This window comes from Symphodus melops, assembly GCF_947650265.1.
Source record: "Symphodus melops genome assembly, chromosome: 1".
Lineage (NCBI taxonomy): Eukaryota > Metazoa > Chordata > Actinopteri > Labriformes > Labridae > Symphodus > Symphodus melops.
This window is the reverse complement of record NC_136691.1, coordinates 37,625,831-37,648,345: the sequence shown is the minus strand read 5'-3', so window position 1 is coordinate 37,648,345 and position 22,515 is coordinate 37,625,831. Positions and strand designations below refer to the sequence as shown.

At 43.0% G+C, this 22,515-nt stretch overlaps 1 protein-coding gene across 1 annotated transcript; it reads right to left on the bottom strand.

Moving 5' to 3' along the window:
* Window positions 1–525: 525 nt before the first annotated feature.
* Window positions 526–21,930, bottom strand: LOC306820463 (rapamycin-insensitive companion of mTOR-like). Its single transcript, XM_079338313.1, has 37 exons — window positions 21,773–21,930; window positions 21,600–21,647; window positions 20,036–20,133; window positions 16,834–16,898; window positions 16,520–16,651; window positions 16,215–16,278; window positions 15,592–15,718; window positions 15,274–15,443; window positions 14,722–14,789; window positions 14,217–14,284; window positions 14,016–14,098; window positions 13,526–13,613; window positions 13,272–13,362; window positions 13,108–13,174; window positions 12,931–13,011; window positions 12,467–12,567; window positions 12,088–12,253; window positions 11,471–11,572; window positions 11,340–11,386; window positions 11,113–11,248; window positions 10,808–11,007; window positions 10,549–10,675; window positions 10,256–10,420; window positions 9,966–10,042; window positions 9,782–9,860; window positions 9,553–9,662; window positions 9,380–9,467; window positions 9,201–9,293; window positions 8,989–9,095; window positions 7,646–7,875; window positions 6,454–7,543; window positions 4,860–5,119; window positions 4,565–4,771; window positions 4,321–4,473; window positions 2,585–2,708; window positions 2,345–2,483; window positions 526–2,263 (listed from the first exon to the last, which is right to left on the bottom strand). The coding sequence occupies exons 1-37, from the start codon at window positions 21,921–21,923 to the stop codon at window positions 2,183–2,185; spliced, it is 5,283 nt and encodes a 1,760-aa protein (XP_079194439.1). The 5' UTR covers window positions 21,924–21,930; the 3' UTR covers window positions 526–2,182.
* Between the last annotated feature and the right edge of the window lie 585 nt (window positions 21,931–22,515).

The following is a 22,515-nucleotide window of genomic DNA, read 5'->3' as shown; positions in this document are numbered from 1 at the left end:
ATACATTTGATATTTAAATCATTTTGCTTTACTCTATTTATGAAAAACTCAAAACATTAAAACAGTGAGACACAGGCACACTGTAGAATATAGACCTGGTGATGTCATAATGCTTTCTGAAAAAGACCAATTGTCGCAATCCACCTAATATTGGAAATGCTGACTCTTGCAAACCGTCATCTATACAACTAACAAGGCTGATCCTTTATTTCTTTTTTTAAAAGCAGGCTGTAGACATTTATTTCTGCTGTAACACTGACATTTCTACATGGGTCCGACACATTTTTTGAGGTGTCCCTCTAGTGGACATTTGAGAATCTACAGTTTACTTCCACAATTGCTTAATTTTTTGTAACACTGGAAGTTGCAACTCTGGTACAGGACATTATTTCATTTTATCAGCAAATCTGAAATTAAATAATTTAGTTGGGATATTGAGACCACGCCAGGGTCTACATATATATAAATTACAAAGTATTACTAGATATAAATTACAGATAAAAGAAATGAAAAGAGGGTCAAACATTTTGGGTATTTCCAATTTTTTCTTTTATTAACAATGCATCCCTTTGATAGGATTGTATGTTTCTTTCGGTCAAAGCCCCCCAAAACATACTGTACACATTATACAAGGGAAACCACAATTCAGGCAAAACAAAACAAAAATCTTTTTAAATTATAATACAGTCTTGAGGAAAAATATAAATAACATTTTTTCTTCTTCTCTGGTTGAGCTCACTCTATGGTACAGACATATAATAAATAGATCGGACCTGACATCACGCAGCTGATCTATGAATTATCTCTCTATGAGTCCTTTTGTTTAGCAGCATTATAGCAAAAAACAAGCCGATGGAAACAGAGATCCCCCGTTTCCCTTGAAACCTTTTACAAATCCTTTAAGTCATTGCACTCCCTGTGTCCCTCTCTCCCTCTTCTTCCTCCACCTCAGCCAATGACAGACAGTGATATTGCATTGTGGAAACAGTTTCAGGGATTGATATATTCCTACAATGTGATGGCAGCATGTTATGGCAACCTATTTCTTTTAAAGAACATTTACAAGCAAGAAACACTTTAAGGTGACATAACAACTTTGCCATGCTTGTTGCACATGCAGGGGACTGAAGCACAGACGTAAGAAGGCAAAGAGTCGGGCAGCAGCTGGGCTTACACAGGATTGGAGACATCAGATTTGGTGCTAAATCTGTAATGAATCAATCAACAGGAACTTGAACATGTTTAAATATCCTCCCACCTCCTGAGAAGCTTTACCACTAACACATGGCTGAAGAAAAGACATAAAAGATCCTACGCGAGTAAAGGATGGCATAAACTAGCATAAGTTTACATGCTATTCTCTTGCACGGTGTAATGGTGCCATATATATAGTGCTTTAGAAAATACAATACTAGTGATGTTTGATTGTCTGAGATATAAGAAATAGAAAAGGAATTAGCTGTCTGTGCTGACAAGAGGCTACAGGTTGTAGGAAGTGGCAAGGCAAGAGAAGCAGGTGCACATACGTGGGGCGGGATGGGAACCAGGAAGGCTCCAGAAACGTGAAAACATCAGGACCCTCTATGTAGTGTTTTTTTTTTTGTTTTGTTTCTGAAGGAGAAAAAGAATGCATTGTCTGAGGAATCACTGGGTTGACACAACAACATGCCTTATTCATTTCATGACAGAAAAAAAGAAAACACAACCTCAAAAGAGATAACAAGTTGGGAATTATTTCTTCTTCTTTTGTTATAAATTGAGTCTTTGACTTAATGATCCAGAGTGTCCTTCAGCTTTATGTTGTTTTATCAAGTTGCTCAAGATTTAATCCATTTGAAAACAGAATTTGGTTAAACGGCTCCCCCTTTTAACTGTAAACTGTCAAAAAAAAAAAAAAAAAAGAGGAAGAAGTTTGAAATAGCATTAGGCGTGTCAGGTTAGGTTTTGTTTATAGATATTGAAGTCTTTGTTTCCAGATTGTGTTGCTTGGAAGAAAAAGTGAGCAAATATCTCTGTATCCTTCGCTCCCTTGGCTTGTACTCTGTTTTGAGAACACAACCATACCAAATGCTCCCCTCTTTTTTAACAATGTTCAATTTTTTTGTTGTCTATGATGTTCATGTTTGTAGGGTGCTAGGACAGGGTCTGTGCAGAAACAAATAAAACACAGGTCAGGGGGTGATCAGGATTCTGCTGGAGGGTCAACATCCTCTTCAACAGGTTTTGGTAGCTTTGTCAGGATTGCCTCTGCTTCTTCATACATCTGGAAAAGAGGAGAGAGGGGTGTCAAACTTTTCGATACTAACAGGGATTTTAGAAAAAAGAAGGCCAAACTGTGTCTCACTGGCATGAATTGAACGTCCTGGAAGAGTTCCTGTATGAATCGTCGGGAGGTCAGACGAAACATACAGTGAGCTAAGAGGTGAGAAACCTCAGAGTACAGGCAGATGTCGTCAAATGCGTAGGGAAACTTTTCCTTTATCCTGCAGAGAAAAAATAAAATAAAAATAAAAACATTTTGCAAGGGAACATGCATCTAAAGAATGTGTATAGTGTGTAAATCAAAGTGCAGAGAGGGCATTACGTCAGAAGTCCTGTTTCGTGGCCTTTGGTTCCTACAGAGGAGCTGAGGTTGATGATGAGACGGAGAACCTCTTTCCTTAGCAAGACCCGGGAGGCGGGACCATCCTCTGATATTGCCTTGCCACCTGAAAGACATACAAACACATATAATGTCTATATGGGGAGAAAGAGTGGGGACTGACATGCTTTAAATGAGCTGCAGGTCAGAGTCCAACATGGGCTGCCTCCTTTGAGGACAACAGGCTTTGTACAAGATAACTGCCAGGACCAGCATCCTGTGTGGTTGATTTTAAGTAAGTTAAATGATATTTCTTTTCTTTTTTTATTCCAATTCAAAAATAATATTTATATCTTTTCTGTTTACTAGACAAAAAATAGACCAAAAGGAGATTTTGTTCTTAAATGTCTCAAAGTCATTTCTTTCATAAACATGGTTCTGTCTCACAGTGAGGCTCATATTTCTTAATTGGTTCATTTCAAGATCTGAGATTACAAAAAGAGGAAACTTGTGCAAGCTATGAAATTTGTCTCAAAATGATCCCAGACACGGAAAACATCAATGCTTTGCCTTAAATAGTTGTTCTCGTCCATATCTCAGCTTTGCCACATTTAGATTACCGTATTTTCCGCACTATAAGGTATTATAGGGCGCACCTTCAATGAATGACATATTTTAAAACTTTTTCCATATATAAGGCGCACCGCATTATAAGGCGCTACAGTAGAGGCTTGGGTTACGTTATGCATCCATTGGACGGTGCTGCGCGGAAACTCTGTTTAGTCTTCTTTACTTGGCGCAGCTCATCCTCTTGCTTCCTCCACTTCTGCACCATTGATTCGTTAATGTTAAACTCTCTCGCTGCTGCTCTATTCCCGTGTTCTACTGCGTGACTGATTGCCTTGAGTTTAAACTCTGCGTTGTAAGCGTGTCTCTTAATAGGAGCCATTTCAGGGTCTTTACACAAACACACAAATGGAAATGAAACGCCGTTTTATATATCCCAGCATGCATCGCGCACTACTTCTTCTACGGGGGAAAATTGAGTCGGCGGCTGCTTACCGTAGTTGCGAGACCTGTTGCGGCTCAATAGTGATCCATATATAAGGCGCACCGGATTATAAGGCGCATGGCCAGCTTTTGAAAAAATTGAAGGCTTTTAGGTGCGCCTTATAGTGCGGAAAATACGGTATACTACATTCATGGGACATTCATTTGTGTTGTGTATAAATCCTGTCTGTTCAACTCACAGAACTGTAATTTTGTTTCACACACAAAGCATCAGAAAACTCCTCTCTAAAAGTAAGAAATTGTTGCTTTGAGTTTTGAATAGTTGATCGAGCATATCATTTGGTAATTTTGCTGAATTTCAGTTTGGTGTCATAAAACAGTGTTTCACTATGGTGTTAGACCCCGCAATAAGGCGGCCCTACGAGGCAACAACAAACCACAAAATTGACCTATGAAACACTTAACATCTGAGCAAACTCAAACCAATTTATGTTTAACAAACATTATGATAACGAAGATCAACCTAAAACTAATGCGATCAAACAACTACACAAACACATAATCCCTGGCTGAGAGGCGCAGTAGTCCAAACGCCTCCTCTTTGCTGAAGCCCGCACTGAGGCCAGGTGAGCCTCATTGAGCAATTAGTGGCTTCACCTGGGCAGGAGACAACAGGCAGTGGAGAGGGAACTAAACAGCATAGGGAACATCTGTAGCAATGCTCTTACCTAGCACGATGTCACCAGGTGTGGGTGTGCTACAGATTGAGCCTTGTGACACAGCAGCGTCGCTGCAGCCCGACACACCAGAGAACTTAGACTGAGGCATCACCTCCAGGCGATGGCCCCCCTGCCCGCCCCATGACGGGAAGTCAACATAATCTATTCAAGACAAAAAAGACTATTCATCATATTCTGCTCTGAATTTAAAGCAGGTTCATGTGATGGACTGTGAATGTTTGTGAAGTTCCACCTGTGCGGGGGTGTGTGCTGTTGATCTGTGGCTGTGTGGGGTATCCCAGGACGATGGCTCCGACACAGTAGAGGCAGCTTTCATCAGTGTGATCCTGCAAACCTGTCTCCTCTGAGCCCACCATATGGTTCTGGGCATCCCCTCTGCAAACAATCAGCTCAGAGATACTGAACTGTGGCTTTAGGAGTGGGAGAGGAGGGCGATCACCTTCAAAAACAAAAACAGTGTGAAGCTCAAATCAAATGTGTTTCTTAACATAGTTATTATTTATTTAAGAATTAAAAATGCATTTTACCATCTCCATCACCGAAGAGAAAGCATTTCCGCTCCTCAGACGGCGGGCTGACCCTCTGCTGAAAATAAGCAGAGTCTCTGATGTGAAACATGTCGTTGATGTCCATGGGCAGGGCCAGGCCAATGTAGTCGTCGTTACTCCCATAGGTGGCGCTAGACACCATTGAGCGCACTGAGGAGCAGCGATGCAGAGTGCTTTGGTTGATCGGACTCAGGAGTTCCTCCTTATCCAAAGAGGCAAAGCTCAGCGCCTTCAGGAACCTAGGGAGGGCAAGAGGAGAGGTGCGTGAGAGGATCCGGGGAGAGAGGCTGGGACAGATAAGGAACGTGAGGAGTAAGTGAAAAAACGTTGGATAAAAGCACAGAGACAGAAACTTAGTGGACAGAAAGAAAAAGGGAAGCTGAGCTCACACTGAAGAACTGCAGCGGTCAATCAGGGCATCATCATTAATGTGCTCGGCACTGAAACTGTTCAGCTTTAAACTACACTGATGCGCCAAAGGATGGGTAGTTTTTATTAAACAGTGAAAAACACCTGGATGTTGATTCAAAAGATCAGAAAACAATTAGAACTAGTCCATTTCCCAAAACACACCAACTATAAAGAGATGTCGTGTGAAAAAGAAAACATTGTGTTTTTAAAACAACAGAAAATGTTTTTTCCCACAACATAACTGATCGAGTATATGAGGGGTTTTTTTAGCACATATTCTCAATGTCTGATGTCTCAGACTTCTGAATTAAACTAATTTGCTGTTTATTATTATATATTATGAGTCTGGGTTCTCAGTAGCTTTGCCAAACAAAACTATTTAGACTGTAAGATCAAGAGATTCATTTTTCCTAATTCTCTTTGAAAAAGGATTCAAAATTAGACTTTTTCATTTAACAGCTGGATTGATCTATAAGCTAAGATAAATAAATAAATGAAACCCATTACAGTGAAAGTCAACAGAAATGGCTCGATCACTCAGGTGGCATCTCTCTCTACCTGTGTGCACGTCTGCAAAGGGTTACAGCTCTAACAGGAAGAAACAACCAGAAACTGACCAAACTACACAGGTCAAATCACACTACGGGGATACAGGATTGTAAGCAGTTGTTTAACATCTGAAGGCATGGAGGTGTAGTAGCTACTAAAGTAAAAGCGGTGAGGACACATTATTTGTCTGATTTGTTGCTAGATGCTACATCTACTTGGGGAGGACACTGAGCAAGTCCACCCACCGCGGTACAAGTGTTCTGGACAGCCTGCGATACGGATTTAAGATGCTGGGCTCTGGACAGGTACCCCTCCTGTCTGATAACCTGACAGACACAGCAGAGGGTGCACAAAAACACACTTGTAGCTGTCATTTCCAAAGCAGGGAGAAAGAAAAACACAGCCCCAGGTCGCCTTCCAAGGCAACAGTAGCACATATGGACACATGCTGATGTGATGTTTTTCTCTCGGAGGACTCGAAACACCAAAAAAAAAAAAAAAAAAAAAAGCCAACCTAAAACCAGTTTCATGTCAGCAAAGGGCAAACAGATTCATGCAGTTACAATACTGTCCGTTTTCTGTCATATTTCCCCTGTATTAATGTTCGATTTACCTGCGAGGTGTTAATCTGGAGTCCAGGCTGCCAGTCTTCATGGTGATGGTGTCGGTGAACAGCACGTCTTTGGCGGGTGATGCCAGGGCTTCACTGTGAGACAGAGAGGGGTGTATCCTCTGCTGCTGCAGCCTCTTCAGTGTAGCGTAGCCCAGCGCGTCCCGCGGGCTGGTGTACATGAAGCTGCAGTCTGCCAGGCTCTTGATGGTTGTGACTGACGGAGACTTGAGAGACTGGGCTCTGCGGGGGAGAGTGTGCGACGAGCCCGGCGGCACCAGAGAGACAGTGGAGGACTTGGACGTTGACATGTGGTTGGTGTGAGCCTGGGGGGTGAGGGAAGAGAGCGTTTTTACAGTCTTGGCTGACACCACTGTGTTCAGGCTCACGCAGTCAGAAGAGTCCGGTTCAGGTTCAGTTTGCTCAGGGTTTCCAACCGTCTCCCTTGAGGGGCTGGAGCTCATGGAGCTGATGCCGCTGGTCGTGGTGTCCGTGTTAAAGCTCTGACTGCGGCTTTTAAACTGAGAACCTCCCCCGCCCCCTCCTATGTTTCCTCCACTGGACGAAGAGCCCCCATCTCCTGCGAGGCGCTCTCGGCTGCTTTGCTCCCTCTCCCGGCTTGGGTGCTCCACAGCGACGTGCACTCCTAGACCACTCAGGGCAAGACCTGAACCCCGGGCCAGCCTACCGTCCACCAGCTGCTCCTCTGATCCCCCCCGTGTCCCCACAAAGGACGTCTCCAGGCTGACCGTGGGACTCTTCGGCATGCCTCTGCCGTTAAAAATAGGGGTAAAGACGTCCTGGTTCGGGCTGTACACAGACGGCTCTGTCACTGTCCTGTTCCGCCTCATACTCCCTGTGTTAAGTTCCGTCGGGGTGCGAGAGCCTGTTGGGGTCTTGGGATCGCTGGTGGATCGCAGCTTCTTGCTGGGGAGGGACAGAGAGTTGAGAAAGCGCGTGCGAACGAAGCGCGTCGAGGCCAGGATCGTGAAGGGGCTGCGTTCTTTAACTGGTTTGGAGTGCAGATAGAAAGAGGGCTCGTCTGACGAGTCCAGAATGTCACACTTGTCGTCGTCCTCCAGGATGTACATGTCTGAGAAAACGGTGAGATAATACGGATAACAATGAGAGGATACACGTTTTTCCAACAAACACAAATAATGATAAAAAAAAAAAGACAGACAGGTCTACGTACTTGGCTGAGACTCGCTCTCGCTGTTATGACGCGAGCTCGTGGATTCAGAATACAGACTGAGGGTGCTTGGTACGGAGCAGAGTTCAGAGGTCAGCTGTGCGTCCACCTCTTCTGGAGTGACAGGCCATAGCGTCCTGCGACTGTGTCTGACCGCATCCCAACCGTACTGCTTCAGCACCTCACAGCCCTGTCTGGTCTTGGAGATCACACCCAGCACATAAACGCACGTCCTGTGGACGAGAGAGGGAGGTCAGTAAGAGAGGTCCTCTCTCTCCCTGTGGTGCTTCATGTCTTTGTGACCCTGCTGATTTGCAGCCCAACAAGCAGCAAGCATCTTGTTATCATTTAACTCTTCGCTGTTTATTAATGTCATAATAACTTTAACTGTCCTCTTTGGATCAGAAACATGATGACAATGGTTCCCCTTCAGGAGAAAATTAAACTTCTTAACTCTGGTAATGTCCTCCCGATTGCCATACACCTTTTGTTCTCTGGGGTCAAAAATCACCCCGTCTGGTTTGACTGTAATTTAAAGCATTATAGTATAAATTGTCAATCCATTTTGTGTGACACCTTTAGTCTTACTTCAGTCCAACTCAATCACCAAATGTTCCTTTGCTTTTGGATTTAGGGCCAATAGACGTCGTTTACATAAAAGCCTGTTTTTTTTTGTATAGCCTGTTTTTGAGAGAAAATAAAATGAAACAATGAATTATTTTGACTTTATATTATTTTGACTATTTAAATGATTACATAATGGTATTGGTCTATGTCTGGATATAAGTTTAGTGAGGATGCTGTTTTAATCTTTTGAATGGCAGCAAATAATATACACCCGCTGTCCTCTGGGGTCAAAATGACCCCGTCTGGTTGGACTGTTTTTAAAGAATATAAAATTGTGTCAGACCCTTAGTAACAACTTAATTCAACCACATGAACACAGTTTCTTTATTCCACTTGAAATGTAAGAGCTCATTAACATGTCTGCATGCAAGGCAGGTAGTTCTGGCGTGATCTGTGCAAATGTATGCATTTCATTTTTTTAAAAACGTTCAATGTTTTGAGATCACCCTAGCGAGGGCAAAATCAGCGCCTCTTTTTAGGTTGATGGTTCAGGAGAGTCAGCCGGGCGAGGGGGAGCTGCTGCAGAGGCCAAAAACATTTGATGAATAAAAAACCTATTTGACGGCAAACGATTTTACTGTGGGGTCAAAATGACCCCAGGACAACACGAGGGAAACACGGTGGCATAAATCCTTGGTGAACATCTGCTTAAATATTCTACTCCTCTGAAAAATAAAATCTTGGAACTTGAAGGTAAAAAGTGAAAATGATGTGCTCACCCTCGAACTGAGAGCACCTCACAGTGCTGGGCCAACGCGAGGATGTCAGGAATGACATTCTCCTCCTGCAGGAGATTCAGACCCCAGTTTGAAGAGCCAATGTTACCCTACAAGAAAAAACCAAACTCACCATCAGAGGCATCTCTTCAACATCAACTGTTCCAGAGACAGAGTAACTGAGGGGACAGGAAATAATAGCAAGAGACACTGACCAGGGCCCAGAGAGCAGCTTTCAGCTGTTTAATGCCCTCCCAGGTGTCCAGCATCGGGGAGCGAACTGTGTAGCTGAGGTCAGGAACCACACTCTGGAGTTCAAAAACAGATGTTAGGAAGAAGGCTTCTAAATCTGCACAACCCTGAGCTAAGTGAGTGTATAACTAACAGTAGTTACCTGAGCCTCCAATAGATGGCAGCCTGTCTTATCATGGACCAGCTGGCCGTACAAGTGCACAGGGAGATAGACATTTGGTCTTTGTAACCTGCAGACACAAAACAGAGAAGAATTAGGAACTCGCTGCGAAGTGTGTCCTGCAGCTCGCTGGATGAAAACAAACTACTTCTCACCTTTGGTTGCTGCGTCGGACATAGTTGTCTCCATCAACAGGTTTGCGGTATGTTGTCAGTGCTTCATTGAGCTGCTCCTCTATCAGGTCCACATACTTTAAGTTGTACTCCTACAATCAAAGAGCTCTTTTACTACGTGGTCTTATTGAAATGTAGAAGATATTTGAAATCATTAAAGAAACAAACGCGTCATGCTTTGAAGATGTGGATGTATTTCTCCGGATAATACCTTCTGCCACTTATCCAGCTGTTTGCTAACATAGCCTCTCTCGTTGAGGTAGGAGAAACCTTTAGGAATGGACAGGAACCTGGACAACACAAGGAGTATTCAAGAAGGAACATTAATGCAGCCGAGCAACAAAAGCTTAAAAAATAATAAAAAGCAACGTCTGGAGTCGTGGTATAAACCCCACCTGAGGAGCAGCAGGAGGCCCTTGTCTCCCAGATGGGACAGAGCTGGTTTCAGCTGGATCAAAGCGTGGAGGTTTGCCTGTGATCCAGCAAAAACACAAACAAGTCAGACAACAGAGAGGCTCAGTCAGACAGATACTATAATCTTAACCAAACTGCCTTTTAAACCATTCATATTTCAGCGCAGCCTCTTATGTGAGACAAACAAAGTGAAAGCATCAGAATCCAACAAACAGCTCTTCAGTTCTCCTGAACTTGCAGTACTTCTTAATGTGCATTTTCATTCAGTCACCTTGTCCTCGCAGGCCTCATCTAGTATGTCCAGAGCCTCCATGGACACAGCCTTGCTGTGGTCATGGAGCTGGGTGACCAGCAGCTCCATGCCCCAGCTGCTAAAGAACTCCACGCCGGCACGAAGCAGCACGCGGAGGTGTTTGGTGGCGTACAACCTGCATGTCTGCTCGGTAAGATCAGAGGCAGTGAGGGAGAAAGAGGGGATATGAGGATGTTACTACAATACTGTGCAGATGCAAGAACATTTCTTTCCTTGAACATAACGCCTTGTTTTTGTTGTGGCCTTCTTACATCAGTAGCAGCAGTGAGGATCTTCGAGAGGATCACTCTGGCCAGACCGTCTCTGCTGTAGTCCAGTGTGGAAACAGCAAGTTTCAGCACAGCATCCTGGTTCTTCACAGAGCACAGATTCAGCAGGCTGCAAATAAAACACAAAACAAGACTTGTTGTTCACCGTAATCAAATGTGTAAATTCATCAAACTAACATTTCTCAGTCCTACAGTCTCAGGCCTTCGAAGCTCTGGGATCCTTTTCTCTCTGTGCACTCACCACTGAAACAGGCCGCATTTCTCCAGCAGTTTGACGCCCTGTGGGTGTGCAGAGAGTGTCCCAAGGAAGAGGAAGTAGTGTTGGCTGAGTGTGGTGAGCAGGCCGTTACTCTGCAAACAGCGCTCAGGCTTCAGCCCTGAGGATGAGGACAGCCATGACACCATGTCCTTCACCAGGTCCTCCAGGTAGCCCTGGCCATCCTGGTGAAATGACAAAGTCAGGACACAAACAGCGAGAAAAGAGGGGAGTTAAAAAATGATAAGAGGTGCAAATAGGAATGTGTGTTTGTGTATTGCATCGCTAACCTCATCTGAGTCCATGAGGAACTCCACAAACTGACAGCCGACCACAGTGAGTTGTCTGGACTTTGGGTGATCCAACGCCAGCCCAGCGTATAGCTTACTACTGGGCTTATAGAAGTACAGCAGCCTCCGCACAAACCTGGAGCACGCAGCAAAGAAGGAAGAATTCAAAACAAGACGTCAGATCAGAATGTCAGACTAATAACAACCATGATATGAATGAGTCTTACTTGTGCATCTGTTCGTCTTTGTTGTTCCTGAGGTTTACGTTTGGCCACTGAGGGAGAAAAACATCATTTTTAACGAGAGAAAAAAAAAACAAACAAGTGAATTTTTGATGCTGACATAAGGACTCCCTGACCTTTAGGATGGTGGCAATAAGCAACCAGTTCCACTCCAGGTTCTGCTTGTGGTTGAGAATGAGACTGTCCCTCAGGTTCATCATCAGTGCTTCTTCTGTGTCCTGAACACAGACACACAAAAACACATTATTCAGCTCTGCAACACCCTTGTATCTTAAAATTCATTTACTTAAACACAGAAATAAAGTCTGGGTCTCTTCTCAAACTTCAGTAAAAACAGCAACATAGCGAGTCTTAAGCACAAACACTGAACTGAAACAGGTGGCTTAGCTTCTTCTGGAGTTCCTCAGAAACTACAGCACCACGTCAATCAAACATCATGTGTTGTAGAAAAGTGTACATTACATACAACACGAAAACAACGTCAAAGTCTTGTGATTTTCTGTCAACCAAATTATTTTTTTTTAATTTAAATCAGACCATTTTGGCAGCTGATGAAAGCCCATGTCTGAGCTGATGAGCTGACCGAACCACATCCCAGAAGGTGAATTTGTTATTAACCATGGGGGAAGATGACTATGACAAACAAGCACATTCCCTTAAATGTGTTCCTCTAACCTATCCTAACAGGCTAAACTATCTGAGAGCAGAAACTAAAGAGTGCGTCCATGTTTACCTTAATGACGTAGATGTCCCTGTGGGAACGCGAGTGTGACTCTCTGCGGCTGTGGGAGGACACAGACTTGCGGATGATGTGATCCAGATAAAGACTGTGAGGTTTCAAGCCTTTCTTCTTCTTCTCGTGAAAACGTTTCAGATTGTTGACTGCTGCACTCGCCCGACTGGAACACAAACAGAGAAAATGTATTGTCAAATGTAATTTACCATTCATTCATCAACATGTTCTGTCTTAACGTCACTCTTTTTACAGTGCTCGTGGTAAGACAGGCATTGATGACCAATGACAACTATGTTTGGATAAAGAATTGTATTGACAGGATATATTCTGGTTTATAAATGTGTTATCAAGGAGAGCAGAAGAGGATGGTACTTACAGTCGTTTCTGCTGGGGGATGTCGAAAGAGGCTGCCATGTTGATGAGGGTGGGGAGGCAGTGCAGGTGGTGACTGTGGGAATGAGGGAGGATGGTGTTTGCCTGAACAAGAGAGGGGCGGGTGAGACGAAAGGAAACATGAATTTGTTATAGAACCATTATCTGCTCAAAGTCTTTTTTAGAGATATTGTAACAAAGACTTGATGCAGTGACAAAAACAAAAACGTGAAGTGACAAGAGCTTTTCTCTCCACCGTGCTCAAAAGTGCACCCACACCATTTTATCAGACAAATTAACAGAGAAAACTAATCATAAATATATGTACAGCACATACAAGATGTCAGCTTGATGAATCATTGCTGGACAAATAAAGAAGTAAACACATAAAGTGAGAGTTAAGATTATGAAACATGGATAGAAGACGGTACATACAAATGAGAAAGTGGAAGAAAAAGATAAATGTACCATGTGTAGAAGTTCTCCGAGGAGGATGGTGGCTCTGACCGCAAGCTGATCATCGCTACTGGTCACAACCTCCACAAGACCCTGCAGTGAAACAGATACACAACGTGTGAATTAGAGAGCCAACAATGTGCTGTGATGTGTTACCCTAAAAAACAATGAACTAAAGCCTGAGCTCACCTCTAACAGCCCGCTGGTGATGAAGGCAGAGAGAACAAACGCGAGGTAGTTGTCCATCAGATCGGGCCTAATGCAACAAACAGGATGAAGCAGTTCATAGATCATGTAAAAGCTCAACTGATGGCAGTTTGTTTAACACATTATGCTCTCGTAGTATCTCCCACCTAGAACGGGCCCGATGAGGAAGGATGACTTTGGCCTCAGCAGCAACAAACCCGTCAGAAAGTCTCCAGGTGTCCTGGAACCTGGCGGGATCTGAGGAAGACCCGAACAGAGATTATCTTTGACTGTGTGTGTGTGTGTGTGTGTGTGTGCGCGTGTGTGTGTGTGTGCGAACTTGTTTGTGACTGAATAGCAAATTACAAGACACAAAGATGTTGGCAGGAAGCATAAAAAATGAATCACTTGTGTCACTCACCAACACTTAGAAGACCTTCTGTGAAGTCTTGAGTTACAATGGGCAGAGGGAGCCTGAATATCTCATACAACACCTCCAACAAGCCTTTCTGCAATCATATCACAGCAATCAGATACACACATCTGTGGCAGTACAAGCTACACCAACCTCAGATCAGCAGATCTGATCCGTTAATGTCTCTCTAGAGTGTAAAATATCTGATCTGACCAAACTGTGCTGAGTGTTTTAATCACTCACTCTGTGCCTTTATACTCTAACCAGACTCCACCACAAAACTGCTTCAATTATTGTGGGTGTTTGGGTTTTCAAGAGCAGCCAAAGTTTAATCTAAAAAAGGTTTAAGATATCTTGTCTATCTCAAATGATCTGTCAAATGAGCTGTCCCCTGCTAAATTACATTAAAAAAAAAGTCACTCTTAAATTTCTGCATCTGTGAATTTCCTGACTTGCCTTTTGACATTTCTTTGTTTGCAGCTGTGTTAACACTCACCCTAACCTCCATATTTGGTATACAGAGTAAGCCAATTAACGATTGGATCCCAGAATTTCCAGCCTTGCACAGGTTGATAATCCCTGAGAAAGGACAGAGGAAAAACAAGGGATTATGTTCCAATAAATGACTAGCAATATTAAAAGCAATCATTCGACAAAGAGTACATTTATAACTACATCTTTACTACATCATCCTTACCAGACCAGGAACGAAAGGCTGCCACTATGGCCATTCTACTTGACAAGAAACGAGACTCTCTGTCCTCCCTGTGAGCAGAAAACACACATGAAGAACAGGACATGATGTTCCATAAACACAACATGATCAAAATCACTGTAAGGCACAAAGCTCTACAAAGCCTTCCACTAAGGATCAAACTACTCCACTGAGGCCTCACATCAAAGACAAGGAGGACCAATGAAAGATCTTTTATATCAAAGCAAATCATTTAGAGTGACTTTAAGGATTAGTGTGACTTTGGCCTGTGTCACTTCCCCAGGCCAGTCATGCTGGAGTCAAGTGGCCCAGATCACAAAAACCATCTACTGTCCTCAGCGCTCAATGAGCTAGCAATGTAAGAACACAACAACAACAACAACAACAACAACAACAACAAAAAGAGGTAAACACAGGAAATGTAGGAAACACTATCTTCTTGTTTCACTTGTCATACCTCTCCAAACACACAAACACACACACTCACTTGAGTTGCCCTTCAGCCGTGTCTGCATTGTGACGGTAGTGAAAGTCTGTGAAAGGTGCGAGGATTTGCTGGAAGATGAAACAGAAGAAACAGATGAGTTCAAAAAACGTCAACACTTATTGAGCCTTTCTAAATCATTTGTAAAGTACAAAAGTCTGCAGGCACCATCACTGATACGTTTGCTTTTGGTGATTTTACAGCATTGTTTTTGTTTGTCTCCAAAAGTAATGAAGGCTTAATCTGTTATTAATTTAAACAAGTTCAAGTTGTTTTCTTGTTTTTGTTTTTTTTGGGGGGGGGATGACACATCATGCAGTTATAACAACTGTCCTGCTTGATATCTCATGTGACATCCATGTTAGGATGAGATTTCACTGTCCCAGGCGTCTGTATACAGAAACAACGTGACTGATTATCGTGGTCTCCATGAGAAAAGAGAGGAGCAGTCTCCCCCTGTTAATCCTGACAGGAGTGACCCCGGCACACAGAGCACAAAGAAAATTCCCCCTGAATTCATATTTTGAGTATATGTGTGTGTGTGTGTGTGTGTACCTCCAGTTCGACATCAACACGCACGTACTGGCGTGTACGCGGGTGGTTGAGTAGATGGAGGACGGTGGTAATCAAAGCTTCGTTGATGCGACTCAGCTGACAGTCGATGACACTCTTCAGGATGGTGCTCAGGCCGCCCCTTTTGGCCACCACCTCCGGATTCTTCAAGGCTACAAATCATCACAAAAGAAGGAGAATTATCACGGTTGCTTTCTAACACTCTATTTACCGGCTATTTCTGCACCACTTCCTCAGTGCTTTGGTGTCTGTGGACTTCATCGTTTGCTGCGACAGAAAACTCCAAGGCTAGCTATTCACCTAGCTCGCAGACGATGGCGATGGCAGCGCGGACCATGCGGTCCCTCTCCTGGAGCCCGTCAGTACCCACAGCGATTAGAGAGTTTGCAATAGAGGTGGGGAACAGCATGGCATTGACAGTGATAATCTACAGAGAGAGAGAGAGGAGAGGAAAACACGAGTCATCAAACAAGTTGGGACAAACAGAGGAGGAAATATAACTACAAGGTTTTATTGACACTTTCTGGGGACTCAGTTCTTCCAAATGCCAAAACCTGAGTTATAATATTCAGAGTGTCCCTTTTCTCTGTCTTAAGATCCAAAAGGTGATAACAGACACGTATGCTGTGATAAGAGGTCAAACTATATGTCATTGAAGGCACACGGGGATTGGATTTCTGCCTGGATGGCTGATCCTGAAACCAGACCCTGACTCTATGTGTGTGTGTGTGTGTGTGTGTGTGTGTGTGTGTGTGGAGTTTACAGTAAACTACAAAAAGAGCTGTAAATAGCCTCGCCTGCAGAGTCGTGCACACCGTCCACACACTGACACAGCTGCCAACCAAAACTGTCAAACAATGTTTCCAGGCAGAATGACATTCTCTGAATCAATTGGGGAAAAAAACACATTTATATGATCTTACCTTTCGTACAAGTCTCAGAGCCTGAGTTCTCTCCCCCTCATTGCTCTGCTGGATGTCAATGCATCTGAACGAGCACAAACAGAATACATCATGTCCTTTCTTTTTTTATCAAAATGAGCCTGAGAAAAATCAATGTGTCTGCAGGAGAGAAACGAGTGACCGAGGCATGCGCTTTCAAAGCAACTGGAATGCTGTTGCAGTAATTGAGAGACACTTCCTATGATAACAGGAGGATTCTTTGAGCCACAAAATGAAAGTAAGCCAGGGACAGCACTTTTACTGTTCCAGCTTAAGCAGGATCTCACCTGGCTATTAAATAGTCCACCTGTAGTCTGAGCACCTTCTGCAGCACACTGGTGTCTCTGATGAGGTAGCGGAGCGACCGCAGGCCCGCAGCGCGCACTTCCTTAGCTTCATTAAGTAGAGCGAGTCGCAAACTGGGGATAGAAAAATCACACAATTACAGCCCAAAACTGCGCCGATACTTCTGCAATTGCAAATGTTCGTAAAGACCTCAGCTGAATAGGGCCTGACTTACAAAACAATGTAGATGTAGATGGATTGAAAATATAATGCACATAATACAATCAGCAACTAATGGCTGCAGGAAAAAGCTTACCAAATGATGATTTCTTCGTACGTGTACCCAAAGTTTTCCTCACGGTGACTTATGCTGCATAGAAGCTGCAACAAAGAGACGGAGAAATAAATGAACTGTCTTGGTGAAGGATAAAAGACGCCGAGCACAGGCACGTGACGACGAAATCAGGGTGCTGAGAAGTAACCCAGAAGTGGCACCAAAAAGACCAAACAACCTAAAAAAAAAAAAAAGACCATCTACAAAATTCAAGCAGCCACACGGTGCCATGCCAGCTGCTGCAGGAGCCATGCAGGTGTGTTTGTTGTGCTTTTCCACTTGTCTGTTACATGCTGACTCGTTTGGAGTAAGTGAGTCGTGACTGGATAATGTTATGCTTTTCGCTGCAGGGAGATGGAGGTCATAATAACTAAAGTGTAACTCGGGGCGAGACATACAGTAGCGGGTGGGTTGTTGACGTGTCATCTCCATCATGTGTTGGATTAGATTGAAGGGTTTTCTGCACTGTACGAGGCCTGACACTGGACTCTGCTTTTATCATGAATCGTCACTCTTGGCAGTGCCCTCAACATCAATAACAGAAGCCCACACACAGCTGCTGTGTACAAGAGTCAAACTATACAAACGGCTCATCACAACGCGCCTCCAGCTACAGTCTGCGTCAACTGGCAGGCACTCTGAAACTTATTGTTTGTAGTTGTACAACGTAGTGTGGTGCAATTATACACAACTGATTGATGAAATGAAAACAAGGCCATTGTTTTGGGGGCTTCTTTTTAGTTTTTTTTTCATGTTCACATGTAAATACAAGCACGGGAAGTGTGAAGATGCTTATGATGTGTACTTATGCGAGGTCTTTTCCCCACTTTTATAAAACAAAATTGTGAATTATCCCTCAGCACTACGTCCCGGGCAAACAGGTCTACTTCTTTAATCTGACTTCATATAACACTAAACAGATAGTAAGAAAGGGAGGGGAGAAGATGAAAGATTGGATGGGTGACACAGCATGCTGAGGAGGGGGTTGTTTTGAAGCAGCTGCGATGTCAGAGCCCATACAGGCAGGAGGGGAGAGGAGACAGGGGGATTAGGTCACCCTCATGGTCCTGCTGGAACCCTTATAAGGACTTAGAGGCATGGTGCTCCGACAGACGTAAACACACACATACACGCCACGGCTTTTCACCTTCCGTCTGTAGTAAACTAAAGTATTAGGTACAGGGATTAGACACAGCCTTTTTGCCTGACTGTGCCAACGGTAAAAGGACAACACTGATTAGCTGAACTGGCACCAATGACAGGCCAAAAGATGCCAGAGAGAAAGTCAGCTGAAGTCTATCAGCAGCCAGTGACGAAGACTCTGAAAGGTGTGTAAACAGTTATGATACTTCTGCATAAGGCAGAAGTATCATATGGTGGCCTGAACTAATCAGTTCAAATCTAGAAAAACAACAAGTTTTTCCCCTCATACTTTCAAATTTGCAAGTCATGTTTTCATTTTCTACATGGTGTTATTCCCGTTAAAAAATAACAGGAAGGCTGGAGAGTGAGCGAAAATCTGTTGGGTGGACGGCTGAAAAACACCCTGCAGCAATCACTGGTCCATAACGGAGCTGACGCTGGGCATGTCAGCATTAGGGAAAGCCCTTTAAACTACGTGGGGAAATTGCTTCCCTCTGCACTTGTTTTTAGAAAGTGTTTGAAAAGACTTATCTGTCCACACTGAGAGTCCAACAGAAAAGAAAACAGCCAAACTTTTCCCTTCAAATTGTAAACAATAAATCTGTTGTGACTTCTATTCCTGGTCCATTTGTTTGGATCAACACAACTGAGTTGCAATTCAGACAAAATGTCCCTGAATCTTTGCCCTAAGTCCTTGACTTAGGGTGCGTTCCGGTTGTCCCTCCTATCTCCTTTCACTCTCCTCTTTCCCTAAACCCCGGAAGCATGCAAGTAAGTAAGTCTTTAATTATAGAGCACTTTTAAAACAATGCTTTACAAATGCAAAAAGTAAAAACAGTAAAACATACACAAAGAAAGAGAAATAAATAGATTTTAAAAAGTAGGCATAAGGAAGAGTAACTGACTACATGAAGGCTCGTGGGGGGGGGGGGGGGGGGGGGGGGGGGGTTTAGTTTAAGTGACGGGCTCGCTAAGAGCCTTAAATCAATGCTTCCTTTCTAACCTCCTTTAGCATAGGAAACACTGGACCATCCTTTACCAAAAGGAGACAGCTAACGATCTGTTGGGGGAGAAATGTGGAGACAATCTGCATTTGGTTTCTATGTTGATTTGTCTCATAATTTGTTACAGCTTTTGTATTTATTTTCTTTTTTTATTGTGTGTGTGAGGAAGTTGAACTTTACTTTTACACATTCTTGTATCATGTTTAGTGAAAACGATTTTGCTGGTATTAGATGTTGATTCACACGAGAGATTTTAAAACAAAACCTTGTTAATAAAAAAAAGAAAAGGGACGCAGATCATGGAAGTTACCGCTGCAATAACATGCCTTGAACAATCTTAAACCCAGAGGTGAACTATGAACATGAAGCTGATGTTATAAACCCATCCAAGTGAAGTGTCCTGGTAGCCTTTATTCCTTTTATTTTCATTCACACCTCGATTATTTATAGGATTATTTCACCAGTAAGAACGCACAGGGCAATGTTTTTTTAGATGAGCTTTTTGTAGTCCATTTTCTGAAAATTCTCCTAACACCTTCTCCCATGACGTTTTCAACGGGGTGAAAGTAAAGTGGAAAGTACAAGTAGACAGGAGGGACCATCTGAATGCACCCTTAGACTCTAATCTGGTATCATCCATCAACCAAAAGCTTTGAGAATAGCAAACAGAGGGCATTAAAACAATTATCCATTGGAAGCTACGGTTTTAAACTCAGAGTGCTGCCTTTGGCAGACATTGGGTCAAAGTACTTAAGAGTCCTTAACCTTCAGTGTCATAACAACAGACACAGCTAGGCTGGTGGCAGCAACATCCCAGAGAAGAAGATCAGGGAACAGTACAGAGGATGGGGGCACAGCTAGTCAATCTTTACAGACATCTGACTGGAGGTGCAACCTTTTTTAAAAATCTGCATGTTCATGTTCTCAGCTTCAGAGGAATCTTAGAAGAGAACATCTTACAGATTGTCTGTTTAAAACGAGTCCAAAAATAGAAAATCAAACCCTTTGGTAAAAGCCTCAGAACTTGACAGCGTTACCTTTATGAAGTTGTTCAGGTGGCCTAGTTTTCGCATGTTACTGACTCCGTGCGGTTTGGCCACATTTTGGAGGATTTCACGGAAGTTTTCTGATGGTTCTGCAGGAGAAAGAAAGGGACATACAATGTAACCGACAAAAGCTTGAAACCATATTGTCATAATATCAGTTGATGAACCGTATTTTATATGTTGCAGGAAGGAAGTTGGTTTATCTGGTAACACTAATTTAGTGTGTACAGTCAAAACACGGCCTGGACGGTAAATGTTTGCAGGGAACTGTGTTCTGTTTTCAGTTCCTTTCAGCTAGTATGTCCTTACTGTAACACTTGTTAGTCTTCACTACAGACAACTGGTTTTCTAGCCAAGAATCAGCACCATAGCAATAGTTTGCATGATAGCGCTATACGAGTATTACACTTTCATAAGGACGACATTAATATTAATTAAACTGCAAACATTGGAAACCACAATCTGCCATGAAGCAAGAGCAAGAGTAACAAAAGAAGGGTTCCTTTGCTCAAAAAACATACCGACAATAGTAACATTTAAGCAATTAAAACAGCATTGATGCACCTTTTAACTACATTTAAGTAAAGTTAATGTTAAATGAATATAGTAGTGGGAATCCATCCATACGCACACGGTATGCAAAAGTACGTGTACACACACACACACACACACACACACACACACACACCAGCTAAAGTTCACTAAATGAATCTACTGATCTGAGATAAACATGGTTGTCAAAGAAAATGCATAAGAGTGTGTGGCTTCATGTTCTTGAATCTTTGGGCACAGACAGACAAACATCCGTCTTCAGCTAGAGGATTGGACAAAACTCCTTTGACACACACGGTTGTGATATGAAGCATTTCTTTCCCAAATGAAATATTTCTGTTGACCAAAGTGTAATGATTCAGACATCCCTGAAGAAACAGTTCACTGATTTTCTCTATTGTATGAGGGGGCTTGAATCATGTCAAAGGGTTAAGGGTCACTGCTGGCCTTTATGTGCAGCTATCATGTCTGGACCATATATCGTATAGTTAAACCGCTGGTAAAAAGAACAGAAGGCGTTTTTGTTTTGATCTGGGACAGAGGAGCTCTGCTCCATTTTGCGCTGAGGTGCTGCTGTCTATCCTGCGCAGCCTCTCAATGTCTGAAAGCTTTTCAGCGAACAGCCTTCAAACCCGATTTCTCCCACAGCCAGCGAAGACCAATTCATGACTGCTGCTCTTCTGTTTGCTCGGCTAAATGACAGGCTACCTTTCTGCACACTCACACCAATCAAAACAACAACGCGTCGTCATGGCTGGTTAGCCGAGGCAGCTAGCTGACGCTAACTCAGCTAGTTTAGTTAGCCCGCTGCCGCCTGTTATTATTATGATCGTGCTAACAATGTTGTTGAACCAAACTAAAAAACTAAAATGGAAGATTTGACCATTGCTTTGAAAGGACACGTGCGCTAAATATGAGGATGTGCGCTGCATGATGAGAACAGCTCCTCCTCATCCATTTTGAAGAGTAATCGGTGTGATGTGATGATGAAGCCTCTGCTCACCTCTGCTCAGATCCAGCGGTACGTTTTCTTCCCCGCTGTCATTCCGACCTGTCAAAAATACACACCAAGGACATGATGAGGGGTCACGCCAAGGTCATCACGTGCATCACAAACTGTATTTTTTACTGAGCCCACTATCACGGGCATCTTTGAGTCGAGTTTATCACGCTTACCTCGCATCCGAAGACTCCGGATAGGACGGCCGCGGAAGCTGGCCGCCATGTTTCCAGGAACATACACAACACCGGAAACTTCGGGGCTTCTCGCGAGAAAGCAGACAAGGGGGGGCTGGCTGGCTGTCTCGAGGTCACTCCAAAGCCGCATGTATCCCACTATCACTCTCTGTCAATAATTGTTTAAATTAATAAAGCATGTTGCTCAAAACAGGTACTTCAAAAATGTACTTAACCGATGATTAAAAGTCTTTGATTTAATATTACAGCATTTAAAGGCACTTTCATTTACTTCTTACAAATGAATGGTTGTTGTTGACCCCACTTAAAATGTAAAATAGACTCCACAAGTACAACATTTAATTTTTCTATTAATAGGGCCTACATTTTAAATTAAGCAAGTAGATTGCTATTATTTGCAGATTAAATTGTTTTGTTTTTCAAACACAACACCTCTAGAGTCACTATTTTAGATTGAATTGCAATAAAAGCCCCAAAGCTCTCCCCCATACTAACTAGCACAATATTGCAGACATATTCCAACACTACTGGTCTGCTCACACATATTTCAAGTTAGAAGAACCTACCTCCTCTGACGTCAACATAATTACTATATTATAATCAGATGATATGCTATAAATCATGCAAATAATCTATGCAAAATGTCGTTGCAGTTGTTTATTTGTAGTATGAACAAATAAATTACTCAGAGAACATCACTGTCTGTTAACGTTTATGATCTA